We start from the raw sequence: 15,241 nt of genomic DNA on the forward strand, positions 1-15,241 counted from the left end.
TCGACTAAAAATGAGAGTTTGATTTTTTTTACCCTTAGTTATCTGTTTTTTTTTTTTTTTGATAAATTGCAATCCTCATTTTATTAATCAACTCAAAATGGAGAAGATCTCAACTCAAAATCAGGTATTCCCCCACTAGGTGGGCGACATTTTAATAGTGCATGAGCATACCCAATTGAGAGGAGACCCTCACCATTAAACCGCAATACATGTTTGAGCTGCATAGATTACAATACATTACACCTATGAATTTGACTCTTCTGCAACACCATGAAACATTATCCAAAAATCAAAAACAAAAAAAAACAAAAAAACAAAAAACACAAATTACAATCAAAAGAAATAATTGTGTTTTTTTTTTATTGTAAGATTTTCCATTTGGAAGGTTCATATTAATCGTAATATTTCTTACTTATCAAAAAAAAAAATCGTAATATTTCTTTATTTGGTAATAACTTCTCTTTATCTCTCTCTTATCACATGATATCTACTTTTTATCAATATCTATATGTCTCCTTTTTATATGGCTTTCTTAAAAATGTGTCAAGAATGGTACGTAAAGCTCGGTATTTCAAAAACTCTGAGTTTTTAGGTGCTTACAGGAGATTTGATCCTAGTTATTCATGGAGAAGTAATTGGGGAGTCAAGTCATTGCTGTTGGAGGGGTTGAGATGGCGCGTTGGAAATGGTTTGAATATCAATGTATGGGAGGACATGTGATGCTAATTTGATTGATTATGAGGCTGGGTGGTAAAATGAGCACAAGATTAGCACGTTATTTTCAAAGGGATGGTGCTGTAAAAATTCTGGATATTCCTCTATCACAGACTTAGGCAATGGTAAGCCCAATATCAAAAAGAGAATTAGTCCAATGATGAGTAGGTTAATTTGTTTCGGTGACTAGTTTAATCTATTTAGTGACTAGGTCTACTTTTATATTGTAATTAGATCGTTTCTTTTAATAATTTTTGATCACATTTTTAGCCGCGAGATTTCAAGTTTTTGTGATCTTATAATAAAGACGGGGTGTACTATTGTACTCTGTAAAGGTGTGGTATTGGCTGGGTATTTGGATAAGACAAGAGCATGGCAGACTCGCAGTTGGGTGCGGGCAACAATCAGGGCCGTCTCATGAAATATGGAGGCCCTGTGCTATCCATCAAAATGAGGCCCTTAAAAAATAATTTTATAAAAGAAATTATAATTTATTATTATTGTTATTATGTGTCATAAATGGTTCCTTATAATTTGATAAATAAAGAAAAATTAAAAAAAAAAATAGTAGGATCTTTTATTTAAACAAAACCATCCTTCTAGCATTCTTTAAAGCAAAATCGTCCACCAAATATGACTAAATAGATAAAATAATGAAGTTTAATCTTAATAACAAACGCAAAGTTCTTCACGAAAACTATTCAAACAATAAACAGAGCTTAATAGTAAAAACTGAACAAGTGAACAACACAATATAAAAATAGTTGACCATATTTAAAACTGTAACTACTATCACAGTATAATCATGATCTAAAAATGACAAAATCATCATGAATCATGATCTGTTCAATTGTTCTAATTCAAACTATAAAAGTTCATAGATACCTTTCCAAATAACAAATAAATTATCAATGAATCTAATAATTTTTCCCGTAAAAAAAACATACAATAGGCATAAAATTGTAGAAAAATAATTAGGCGAAATTGTAGACGGCTCATGGCAGACCAGAGCATGAAATCGAAAAATAGGAATCAAGCCATCAAATAGGCAAAATTACATATTATTAATTTTAATTTCAAATTAAAGTGTATCTCTACTAGAAAAATTCATAAAAGAAAGTGAAATTAAAATTGAAGACTTTGATAACAAATCAACGCACCAATTCTTGATTTTTCATCTCCGGACCTCCCACAATCAAAATTGAAAACTTTGTTCTTCCAAGGTTTGATTTTTTTTTTTGGATAATAAAAGAAATCGAATTCTTGGATATGAGTTGAGAGGATTTGAATTTTAATCGCAAATAAATAGCAAAATAAAATTTTCCCCGTTAGAAATCTCCATCTTTGGTAGGGCTGGCAATCAAGTCGGGTTGGGTCAGTTTCAGGTTGACCTGATTTATATTTCAGGTCACTTACCCCTGACCCAAACCCGACCTGATTTATATTTCAGGTCAAAAACCTCAACCCAAACCCGACCTTATATTTTTCGGGTTGACCCGAAACCAACCCAAATGACCTAAAATAAAAATCTAATTAACCAATGATAAAAAAAACTGCCAACTTAATTCGGAAAGGTATTGTACATATAATAACATGTTTAAGTTTCAACATTCAAAGTTGGAATTTTCAGGTTGAAGTGAGTTGGGCTTGGTCCAATATTATAACCTAACCGGCTAAGGGTTAACCCAACATAATATAAGTTATTTTTAAATCAGGTCATTTCGAGTTATTTTCAGGTTCAAAAGGTCAACCTGAACCTAACCCATTATATTTTCAGGTCGGGTTGGGTCGACCCTTTTTTTTTAGGTCGAAAATCTCAACCCAAACCTAGAATTTTCAGATCAATTTTAGGTCGGGTTATCAGGTTGGGTCAGTTTTTGCCGGCCCTAATCTTTGGTGTTCATGAGGAGAAGTGAAAATATGGAAGGAGTAATGAAATTGAGTTTTTTTTTGGCTAAAATTAAGATTGGAAATGAGATACATTTTCTTGAATAAAGAGAGTGATTATTAAAATTAATATGGGAAGTTGAATAATATCATGATTTTTTGGGATTTTAATTTATGAAGAGGAGAGAGTGACAGAATTCTGGCCTGAAAACTGAAGAAAATGGAAAGTCTTGCGGGTGAGTTGCCATGAGATTTACTGATTTCTATTTTTTTTTCCCTTTCCATTTGCCAACCAAAATTGGGCCCTCAAAATTTTGAGGCTCTGTTCCCCTGAACAGGTTGCGCCGGTATTGAGCCGGCCCTGGGCAACATGCATGAAACGGAGTCATGGAGGTGTGTTTGGGGGATTGATGGCCCAAATAAATTCAAGAACTTTGTTTGGATGGCGTGCAAGGACAGCAAGGTAGTTCAGCGGTACATACTACACCCAAGTCCGTACTTTGGGATATTCTGACTATAAGTCGTAGTTGAGGTTGTTTTGGTGCACCCGCTTTATAGTTCAAGGTGTTAAGACCAATTTTGTCTATACTAGAACTTTTTGCACGCGATGCGTGCTTGATTTTTTTTCGAAACATAAACTCGATTTTCTTCGGCATAAGAGTCAAAATTTGAAAATTAGACATACGAAGTATAATTGTTTTTAGTTGCAAAATTTGATTGGTTTAGTTTCTGTCACTTAAGTCTCTCACCATTCTTTTTGTTTTTTTTTTAAACTTTTCAAAGTTAAATTCTATGAATAAAATAGAAATTTTATTGAATTTATTTATGATTTCTAATATTATAATTTTTTAGTTGATTTTTGAATTAAGTACAGTACTTCATAAATTGTAAAGAAAAGAAAGTGAACACTTTGATATCAAATCAATTTTTTCGTAGGTTGTAGTTTGTAAGTGAATTTTTAAGTTTTTGTAAAGTTTTCTCATTTTAGTGATTTGCATAACGTAAATTATGCAATTTTGTGATTTTAGTTGACTTGTGAGTGATTGTTATAATTATATTTTGTATTTTTGTTTGAAGCCCCCTTTGATTTGTAAGTGAATTTGTAATTTAGAATGGGAAGGGGGTAACATAGTCTCTTCATTCGGAGACACCATAGCTTCCCCCTTCCCTTATATAATAGAGATATGTTGTACTTTAATTGTTGAATGATATTTTAAAATAAAATTTTTTACCTTGATAATTAATCGCTATTATATAATAGAAAATGATAGGTCCAAATATATGTAAAAGTTTTATTATATATAGGAAACACTATAAAAAAGTAAATAATTTTTTTCCTTGTCTAACTTCTAAATTCTGATTTCACTATAAATACATCTCTATTTTTTTATCATGACCCCCATTAATTGTGAATGGTTCTTGAGAATAGTGATTTGTAAGTAAATTTTTGTAAATGTTTTGTATGTATTGACGTTCTAGGTTATTAGTTTTAATTTATATATTAATTTTAAGTTTTAATAAAGTATCTTGATTATTTGAGTGATTTGCGTGATTTTCTCAATTGTATGAGTGATTTGTAAAGTTTCTTCTTTTAAGTGATTTGTGAGTGAGTGTTGCAAATTAATTTATGATAGTTTTCTTTATTGAGTGTCGATTTTGATTTTGACATTCCTTTTGTAATTTAGAAAAAGAAGGGGGACAAAATAGACATTTCAAAAGAGGACACCATCGCTCCCCCCTTCCCTTATATAATAGAGATTAGATTTCAAACTTGTCATTTTTAGTTATTCTAGATAAAAGCAACATTTTTATCTCTCTCTTCGTCCTATCATTAACATAGTATTGTATAATTTGAAGGTTGGACATAATGAGACTTTTGAGTTTTGACATTGGCAAGCACTTCTTCAATGGCCAATCAGTGGAATACTAAAAATTAGAGGGAACACGCTTATTAGTGGGGATCGGATTCTGCCTTCACTTCACGCAGAGGACCAAGTGAATAACATTATGATCTAAGAGAATCTATCAAATCCAAATGGGACCAGTCACAAAATCAAACGACTCCTCAATCCTCATCAATACTTTCACCAATTTATAGCTCGTTAGATATTAATTGAGTGTTTAAATTGACAAAAATTATTAAAAGAGACGGTCTAATTTTAATATAAAAGTAGACCTAGTTACTAAATGAATTAAACTAGTTACCAAATGAAATTAACCTACTTACTATTGGGCTAATTTTCTTTTTAATATTGGGCTTACCATTGCCTAATTTTAATTTAAAAGTAGGCGGTCTCTTTAAATTGAAAAAAATTATTACTGGAAAGTTGTACTTATTAATTGTATTTAGAGAGTAAAGAGTAAAGACCCCTTAATCTATTTACTATTACGTCTTCTGTCTTATAATATAGTGTTTGATTTCATTTTTTCACGGGAATTAAGATAAATAGAATCCAAGAGGAAAGCAAAGATTTTTTATTTAATAAAATAAATGTTGTACGGCAAAATGTGATTTTAGGAAAGAGAATGGAGAATAATTGGTGAAAGAGCATTATATGTAACCTTTGGAGTTCGAGTTAAATAAACAAAGCAAAAAACTAATTTCAAGAAGCAAATAAATGATGATGATACGGTTTTTAATTTCTAGGCAAATCACGAAAAAATATAGAACCAAGCACTATATTTAGGGACACCAAAACGAAAATGAAAGACTATATGTTACGAGACGGAGAGAGTACATCTTTATAAAAAAAATTGTCTAAAAATAAGTGAAACTTTCACCAATATAGACCAAATAATACAAACTGATTTTATAACTTGATCTAAACAATGCAAACTTTGCAATACAAGAGTTTTTTAGAATAGGCGGTTTAATTTTAACATAAATTAGACAAACCTAAGCCAACACTCTCCTAACAAGTTTATTTCATCTCACTCTAACTAACCTAATTATCACTAGATATCTCGCACCAACGTAGTTATTATCTCTTCCCTTCTCCTTCCTTTGTCTCCCTTTGAATCCCGAACAACAACAAATAAAAACTTTAAAAAATTAACCTGGCAGTCTTATCGAAAGGATTTAACTAGTCACTAAATAAATTAAAGAATGTGAAAACTGAATGGATTAAATTTAGTCACTGAATAGGTTAAACGATCACTATATAAATTAAACTAGCCACTATATTGAGAAAGGTAGTCCGTTCAATCTTCTTAATTTTGGGCTTGGACTTAGGCCATTACCTAATTTTAACTTAAATATTTATAAGACCAACTGTTGACAATAAAAATGAAGCTCGCATACGGCATATATTCGAATTTCTAAGTATTCATGTTAATCTATTTAAAAGTTAAATTTATTTAGAGATAATCATATGTGTCAACTTACGAAAAAATTTACAATTTAACAAAGAAAAGAATGACTAAAAATAATACGAACTTTAACACGGAAAGGATGGTCGAGCTTGTGTGAAAGGATTTTTCAAGACTATAAAAAGATCGTCGAACTTTAACAAAAAAGATTTTTCATCTAATCCCAACTAAACCACCTCTCAATACTATAATCAACTATGTTAGTTGACATCCACACTTCTTTCATGTTCCTAGGTACTGTTACTCACCTTTTTTTTCCCTTTAAAAAAAAGGTAATTGTTACTCACTTGCTCATTTAAAAGTCAAATGAGCTTTTTTATTATAAAGAAATTCAACCACCTAGCACTAGTGGAAAAATGAAGAAGGGCTGCGCTAAAAAAGGCATGTAGGGCTGCGCTTTTTGACAGCAGCCCTTTCAGTAGCAGCCCTTCACTTTTTAAGTAGGGCTGCGCTAGAAAAGCGCAGCCCTTAAGCTAGAAGGGCCGCGCTAGTTAGGAAAAAGCGCAGCCCTTCTAGCCTAGAAGGGCTGCGCTAGTTAGGAAAAAGCGCAGCCCTTATGGGCTAGAAGGGCTGCGTTTTTTCCTAACTAGCGCAGCCCATCCTACCAAAAAAAAAATAAAAAAAAAAATTTTTTTTTTGTCATTTTTTTTACTCATAATCTCACATTTTCTGAAATTAAACAGAAGAGAAGAGAAACGAAACGAAAATACTAAACCCAAAACAATAAAAAGAATGAAACGAAAATGAAAAAAAGGAACAAAAACTAATATACAAAGAGAAGTATACAAGAAGTATACAAGAACATTAATCAAAATAAACAAAGAGAAGTATACAAGAATAACATTAATCATCCCCTCAAAAAAAAAAAAAAAATAACATTAATCAAAATAAACAAAGAGAAGTATACAAGAATAACATTAATCAAAATAAACAAAGAGAAGTATACAAGAATAACATTCAAAACAAAGAGAAGTATACAAGAACATTAATCAAAACAAAGAGAAGTATACAAGCAAGAACATCATTCAAAACAAAGAGAAGTATACAAGAACATTAATCAAAATATATAAACAAAGAGAAGTATACAAGAACATTATAGATCTGAAAAAATACAAGAACTACAACCTAATAATGTTTAAATACATAAAACAAAACCCAAAATACATAATTTAAAGGAAAAAAAATTTCGGAAAAACTTAAAATGGCTATTTGGAGGCTTAAACGAACTCGGATGGCTTAAAAAGCCTAAACGTCACAGCATAGCGGTGAGTGTGACTCGTTGGCTCGTTCCGCTTCCGAAAAGATATCACAATAGGCAATCGGACACCGTCGTCATGTTTAGTGCAAATCGGAAAAACTTAAAATGGGTTTTTGAGACAAATGTTTATGGGAGTTTTTGAGAGAGAAGAGAGGATGAGAGAGAAGAGAGGGTGAGAGATAAGGAGGAAAGGAATAATGAGGGACGTGAGAGAGGAGAGAGAATGAGGGATAATATATTTGACGAATCCCCGCTCAATATTTCAAAGCGCGCGATTCCGAAATTTCAAAATTTTTCAAGAAGGGCTGCGCTTTTTTAAAAAAGCGCAGCCCTACTAAGCAGAAGGGCTGCGCTTTTTTAAAAAGCGCAGCCCTTCACTTAGTAGGGCTGCGCTTTTACGAAAAGCACAGCCCTTCCTGCGCAGCCCTTTATGTTTTTTCCCTTAGTGTAGGGTAACTTATATACAAGAAGAGACGTAATTGGAAGGTATTTCTAGGTGAATGGCCTTGTGGAGGGCAGCTCAGAGGAAATTCATCTTACCACGAATTTCCGAAAAGGGTCCCAGAAAAAGTTAACTCTTTTTTTAATGGTATCAATGTTTTGGGAGTAGATAGTGATGTAGACGGAATGATGATTGCAACGAACACAATAAGTACAACAAAATGACACACATTTACTTAGTTCATGAACAATGTGTTGACGAGTTCAGAGGCAAGAAAAAGGAATTTTTTTTGACAACGAGAAATCGTGCATTAATTAAAAGAGGAAGTACGACCTAATGCTAATACAACCAGAACTAAAACAAACCTAAACGAGCTTTCGTACATTCCATCTAAAACACAAATTAATAAAAGTGATACAAAGACGCTGTTGAAGGGAGGCGTCACTGGTCAGTGCTTGTGATGGTAGATTCGAATCTCGGAATGCTACTGGAAGTGGTAGAAGAAGGGAATGACATTCACAATACAGACAACGAACAACCAACGGCGAGCGTCGCTTCTCGCCGCATGAGCAATCCTTACAATCTGCTATCGCTTGGGATTCTGGTCTCATGATCTTTTGAAGAGTCACATTCTGTTGTGACTCATTACTCTCGCTCTATAATATTTCAGGTTTCTCCATGAGGTAGGAGAAACACATATGAGTTGGTGTGCTGAAAACCCCCAAATGCAACTGAAGTGCCACCTTCAGATTTGAAGTTTTCAAGGCAAGGATCATTAAAATCAATGTCGAGCTAAAAAGAGAGTCAAACAAGTTAAGCTCTCGATAACACCTTCGGTTTGCAAAAACCAGAAAACATACGTCCCAACCATGAAAAACTATCATCGCTTCGTCCATGTTCACGAACTTCTTGAGTCACCTTGTCCCTTATCACATATTTTCAAAAACAACAGGTCCTTCTGTTACAACCTTGAACCACCAAACTTGACCCAACTGACAAACTCTTGTCGATGGCCACAACCAACCACTGACAACATCTTTGACAACTCGTAACAAACGACGCACTCCTATTATAAAGAGATTGAACACACATTTTAAGAAAAAATAATACATACTGACATCCAACATAACTAGTTGGAGAGCCCAACAACTAGGGGGAGGGGAAGGGGAAGCTCGACACAAACAAGGGGGAAGGGGAAAGGGGAATCCGACACTAACAAAGGGGAGGGGAAAGGGGAGCCCGACAACACTAACAAGAGGGAGGGGAAAGGGGAGCCCAAAGCAACCACAACACTAAAAACGGGACAATGCCTACTTGACGCGAGGACAGGGACCATGGACACGAAACACAAGACAACGACGGGGAAGGTAAGGTGACTTACCAACACACAAAACCAGAGACGAAAAGCACAAGTAGACTCACAAGGGAGGGGAAGGGGGAGGGAATCGACTCGGGGAATACACGAAGCAGAGAAATGGGGGATGTGGAGAGGGGACCAACGAAACAGAGGGTGGGGGTCTGGGGGAAGGTGAGACCAACGCCGGCAGTAACGTAGTTGAGCCACGAAGCTAACCGGAGCAGGGGAAGAGGGAGGAATGACACAACAAACAGGGGGAAGGGGAAGGGTAGACCTACGGCACAGTAACGTGGCCGAGCCACGAAAGGTAACCGGAGTAGGGGGAGATGTGGATGAGTCCGACAAACCGACGAACAGGGGATGGGATAGTGATGTGTGTGAGCCCCGAAATCTAACCGGAGCAGGGGAGGGAAGGGGAGGGGGCCGACAGTCGTTGTGAGGAGCCCGAGATGGCTCACGCGGCTATCAAGCCCCTAGGGTTACCTGTGGTGGTTGTTGTTTGTTTAGGGTTTGGGTCGGGTGGGTAGTTGTTAAGTTTCAGCGAGAGGAAAGTTGTTTTATTCGATTATCATGTATAAATATTTTCTATTAGGTTATGAGCGAAGTGTACAACAAAATACATAAATGAACTGACCCAAAATACGAGTAAGATTAAAAGCATCCCACCAAGCCAAGAGAGTAAGTAGTGATGGTATTGGAGATGATATGCTCTTACAATAATTTATACAACTTTTCAGGGATAGTAAAGTGTGGGACACACACACTAATTTAGAATCAATCTCCCCATCACAAAGGTTTCGATACCCTCCCGAATCTCAAAGTTAGTATTTATATGTCTTCCTAATAACCAGTTAACTACTACACTATCTTGTGCAACACCAATACACCATATAAACTTGTAATCAACTGTAACCTCACAAATTATACCAGAAAATGGCTCAAGCAATGGCATCGGTATGAACATGCTCCTTATATCTAGTCTTTTACTATATATTATCCAATTTTTTGACATATTTATTTCTAATTAATTATCAAATCATTGAAAATTTTCTTTATTACCCATAGAGTTATTCTAGTGCATCTTGGGTAGTGTAACCTGATACACCACAACATACTGTGTAATAAAATCTCACACGTATATAATGACACAAACTCCAACAAAAACGACATCGACTATATAAATAATGACATGAATTTGATGTCATTTTTAATTCATTTATGTCGTCATTTGAGTTTTTCTTACAAATGACGATATAAATAAATGGGTTTTTATATCATAAGTTATGGCGTAACCGTTACACCCAAGAATTTATGTATTCTTTTTACCTTGTTTCAATTATTATACTTATTTTATTCTATATTTACAGAACCATGTTATCGAAAAATACGGACCATATGGTTCTCAATGTGCAACAAACTGGTGCATGATGCTTGATGAATGTGATAGCATCAGAGAAGTGATAATAAGGCACGCAAATATTGTTGATGGAATTGGATTCGTCATAGTTGATGCAAGTGGGTGTAACACCACTAAGTCAGTTGGTGGCCAAGGTGGAAAATGTTCCAGGGTATCAACCTCTATCATCTTCATGATCATGCTTATAAGATCATATACTTGAAAAAAATTCATAATATTAATTGAATTATCAAATAAAGGTGAAGAAACTATTGTAATTTTTTTATTCCCTTCACTAAATAATAGAGATACAACGAAAATAATATCGTTAGATATTAATAGGAAAATATATTATATATTGTGATATCTCTCGTTGTTTGTAGGAAATATATATGTGACTTTAGAGTTATTTTTTGGCTTTTTCGAACATAATCATCATATTTTGAAATTTTATATTCCTAAGAATTTATGTGGTAATAATATGGATAAGTTCGACCTAAAATATCAAGTTAAATAGTCGAGAATTGATCAAATAATAACCTCCATATATACTTTTTATTAATAATAACCTAAGACCAATTAATCAATCGAATATTGATTGATACGTAATCGAGCGAACACTACTTTGAATAATGTTATATCGACCACCTTATACATATGCAGATTGTACTCAAGCATAACGAGTACATAATCCAAGTAAGCGGGACACATGGAGAGCACAAGGGTAGTGGCTATGAACGTCGAATCACCTCGTTGAGGATTCACACCAACTTATGCCCAGGAGGATATGGACCTTATGGGTTGGCAAAGAATGTGCAACATGTTTGTAGCTTTTCAACTCCACTAGCATCATGTGATCCTATTGTTGGATTTTTTGGAAGGCAAGGAAAGTTTCTTGATTCCATTGGAATTTACATGAAGAAAAGGGTAAGAAAGGATTTCTACTTCTAGTAATTTACTTTGCTTAATTTTCCTACATCTTTAACCGTCATTTTTCTTATAAAAGATGTAACATTTAGCGGAGCATCTTAATTGGGGTACGTATAATATCTTTAAATTATTAGGCATAATAGATATGTTGTCTAGAATATATATATATTTTGGACCGGACCGTAATGTGGACCGGACTGGAGATTCTGGTCCCCGGTACGCCAAATATCAGGATTCCGGTCCACCGGTCTGGTCAGGTCCAAACCCGAAAATTTTTGATTCGGACGGGTGGAATCGGAATTTCTATTATTTTAGTAAAAAAAAAGTTTATATATTAAAAAAAAATTACAAGGTAGAAAGTTAGAAACTTAAAAACCTGCTATTTCTTCTTTTAGGATTATTGTTATTAGAATTATTAATTTTTAATGTATATAATTTATAAATATATTTAAATAAAATAAAACAGATTTTTTTTTTTTGGAAAAAAAATTCCGGTCCAAGAGGTCCATTGCCGGACTAGGCCGGAACGGATAGAAATTTTTCAGGTTCGGTCCCGGTCCAAGAAAATCCTAGATTCCGGTCCACCGGTCCAGCCGGTTCCGGACTGGTCCGGTCCTGGACCAGTGCACGCCCCTATATATATATGCATATAAATATTAATAGCATAATGATTCAATAATCATCATATCTTAAACATACATGTGTACTTTGAAACAATTAAGCCAACATGCAAGAAGTTCATGTTACTATATGTTAGTTGCTAACCCATATATCTCATGTCAGTTTCCGGAAATCTCACCTTATTAAGATGTTGAAGAAGATTGAAGCTGGTCAAATTCAGCTAGCTATATGGGAGCGTTCATGTGTGTTAATGGCTTAATGCTGATCAGTGTGCCTTAATATATAGTGTTATCGCTTTCTCTTTTACATGTGTGTATTCTACCAATAAGCCAATATGCGAGTGGCCTCTTATGTGTGATTTACGTAATCATAAACTTAAGTGAATGTATGTTATTTATGGTTTGTCTTTGTGAAAGTAGCTACTTTTCTTTCTTAGCTTATTATGTCCTTTCTTTTAACTTTGCTATAGGGTGTAATTGTGAACCAATTTACTCCATACTTCCTCCGTTTAGAAATAGTTGCATCATTTCATGTTTTTACGTTTGTCAATACATTATTTCAAACATTGATATCTCTAATTATCAAAAAGTAAAAATTATAAAAGTTGATATTAAAATAATATACATTGATATGAATCTAACAAGATCTCATATGACTGTGTTTTTTCTAAAATATAAATCATCAAAGACAATCAAAGTGCAAGATGTAAATAGTAAATGTAACTATTTCTAAACGGATGAAGTATATAGGAACGAGAGCAAACCTTCCATGATAGAGTCCCCTTTGATTTCCTTAAACGCGCTAATCGATCGACGAAACATGACTTTTTTCTCTAAGCCTTGTGTTATGTTCTTCACTATACATTTTATATACTCCCTTCAGTCGTTTTTAATTAATCATTATTAATTTGTCCACTTCGTTGGGCACATAGTTTTTTCATAATTTGGTATGTAGGTCATATGAGGGAGTAATTGTTGTAAATTTATAGAATTAAAGGAGAATCTTTATTATGAAGATAATAATATAAAATTGAAAGGGCCATTTCAAAAACAGAAAAAAGAAATGAGTAAATTATCAATAAATGGCAATCCAAAAAAGAAAATAGGTAAACTAATAAAAATTGGAAAGAGTACTTATTGAAGTACAACCTTTTATGTTGTACGGCTTGTACCGTTCCAGTATACTTCATTGCATATGTAGGCACATAAAATTTATTGTTGTGCCATGTCATGTTATTTGGGTTAAAGCCAAAATTTTGACTCATGAGTAATAAATTTGAGTGTACATTAAATTTAATAAATTGGGTTGACAAATTATAACCCATTTTAATTATTAATTCCTACTTATTTAATCGTGTAGGCCCAATAAAATGGGTTAAGTTATTTTAAATGGGTCGTGACTTCAAAATCCCAGTAATAGCAAAACCCAAAATTTTGAGTGCATACTTTCTCTATAAATAAAGGGCTCATGCTTTTCATTTTGAGAGAAAGGGGAAGAAGTCATATTCTATAGTCATGTAAAGAGAAAAAGAGAAGATGAGAAAGAGAGAGCTGCTCTAGAATTCAGATACTATATAAATATGCACATCCAAATCAAACACTCAACCTAGAAGAAGAACAACAAGCATCAAAGCCTTATTCTAGACGACCAAACTTGAAGGAGATTAAGTCTGGAGGCCCTCATTCAAGATCAAAGTCGAGCCATTTTTGGAGATCGGATTAGTGCGTGGACACATATTAGAGATTGTGTTCAAATATTTATATCAATAAAATCTATATTTGTTTTACATCTTTTAACAGTATTTTGCAGATCTAAATTTTGTGTTTACAATATACTCTCCAGTAGTTGGTATGTACATACATATTTGATTTGTGGATCAATCTCATGACACAAATTTTTTCCTTATACGGTGGGCTTAATATTCTAATTTTTATTTAATATACTACACTTATAGTTAAATATACTAGTTTTTTTTTTAATAATATGCTGCTTCAAAGTCCAATCGATATTATAGTCATTGTAACACTAATCTTGTATGCACGTTATGCATCTAAAAGTAAATAAAAAGTAAAGTTGTATCATCACATCTACTAACCTTAAACTAGTTTTTAGGCCCGGACTACGTTCTGGGTAATTATATATTTTATTTATTAATATTTTACTTTGAAACAATAACATCAAGTATCACTTGGATTAACGGTTAAGACATTAGTATATATACTTGTGATATTGGGATCGAATCTTACATAATGCATTTTCTATTTCTTTAGTGTATGTGAATTACATAGCATAAAATATTCCAAGAGAAGACGCCACGTGACATCGTTCCTTGCTTATAACGCCTTTTAATATAGTGAAAGTATTGTGTCAGACCGTCCGACACAGTACATTTGGTCGGATGACCACTCCTCTCTCTCAGTGATGCGCTTAACATCAAACTCAAATTTTTCCGATGGATCAACTATCTGCATTTCGAGCTCCAAATACTCCCTCAAGATCCAAACATGCAGAAACTGGAGAAATTTAAAGGTTAGGATACATAATTACATACTTGATAGTGCTGTGGTTGGATCTACGAATGTTGGGTTTTTTCATGAATGTCAAAGAAAGGTTTTGACAACACTATCAAAAATTTATTAGTTACTATAGAGGACGATGTCGACATAGGTTGTGGTGGTGTTGTTTCTTTCATTTCTTTTGTTTATTGTTTGAGTTGAATGTTTTCAGTTGGTTTTATTTTTCTTTCATTTAGTCGAATTTTTCTTTTCAGTTAGTCCAATTATTCTTTCAGTTAATGCTTATAATGTTTCAGTTGATGTCTTTATTTCAGTTGATGTCTTTCACTTGTTTTTTACAGTTTCAGTTAATTGATTTATTATTTCAGTTCATTGGTCTATTATTTCAGTTGGTTGGTTTATCCTTTCATTTGATGTTGTTTTTCTTTCATTTAGACAGTTCTACCTTTCATTTGGTATTTTTGATTTTTGTTTTTCTTTGATTTTTTGATATTTTCAGTTGATTATTGTATTCTTTCAGTTGAAACCAACTGAACAAAAATTGAAACCAACTGAAAAAAAATTGAAACCAACTGAAAAAAAATTGGAACCAACTGAACAAAAAGTGAAACCAACTGAATTTTTTTTGAAACCAACTGAAAAAAAATTGAAACCAACTAAAAGTCGTCCGACCCAATACCTTCTCTTTAATATATTAGTATAGATAGATAATAGGTAAGAAAATTGTTTACAAAATTTTATAATGAAAATT

The 15,241-nt window shown here is 33.4% G+C and overlaps 1 protein-coding gene across 1 annotated transcript; it reads left to right on the forward strand.

Moving 5' to 3' along the window:
* The first annotated feature begins 9,822 nt into the window (after positions 1-9,822).
* Positions 9,823-12,409, forward strand: LOC104891758 (protein GOS9). Its single transcript, XM_010677510.3, has 4 exons — positions 9,823-9,981; positions 10,395-10,595; positions 11,087-11,350; positions 12,137-12,409. The coding sequence occupies exons 1-4, from the start codon at positions 9,961-9,963 to the stop codon at positions 12,158-12,160; spliced, it is 510 nt and encodes a 169-aa protein (XP_010675812.1). The 5' UTR covers positions 9,823-9,960; the 3' UTR covers positions 12,161-12,409.
* Positions 12,410-15,241: the final 2,832 nt, after the last annotated feature.

Source organism: Beta vulgaris, chromosome 4 (assembly GCF_026745355.1).
Source record: "Beta vulgaris subsp. vulgaris cultivar EL10 chromosome 4, EL10.2, whole genome shotgun sequence".
NCBI classification, from domain to species: domain Eukaryota; kingdom Viridiplantae; phylum Streptophyta; class Magnoliopsida; order Caryophyllales; family Amaranthaceae; genus Beta; species Beta vulgaris.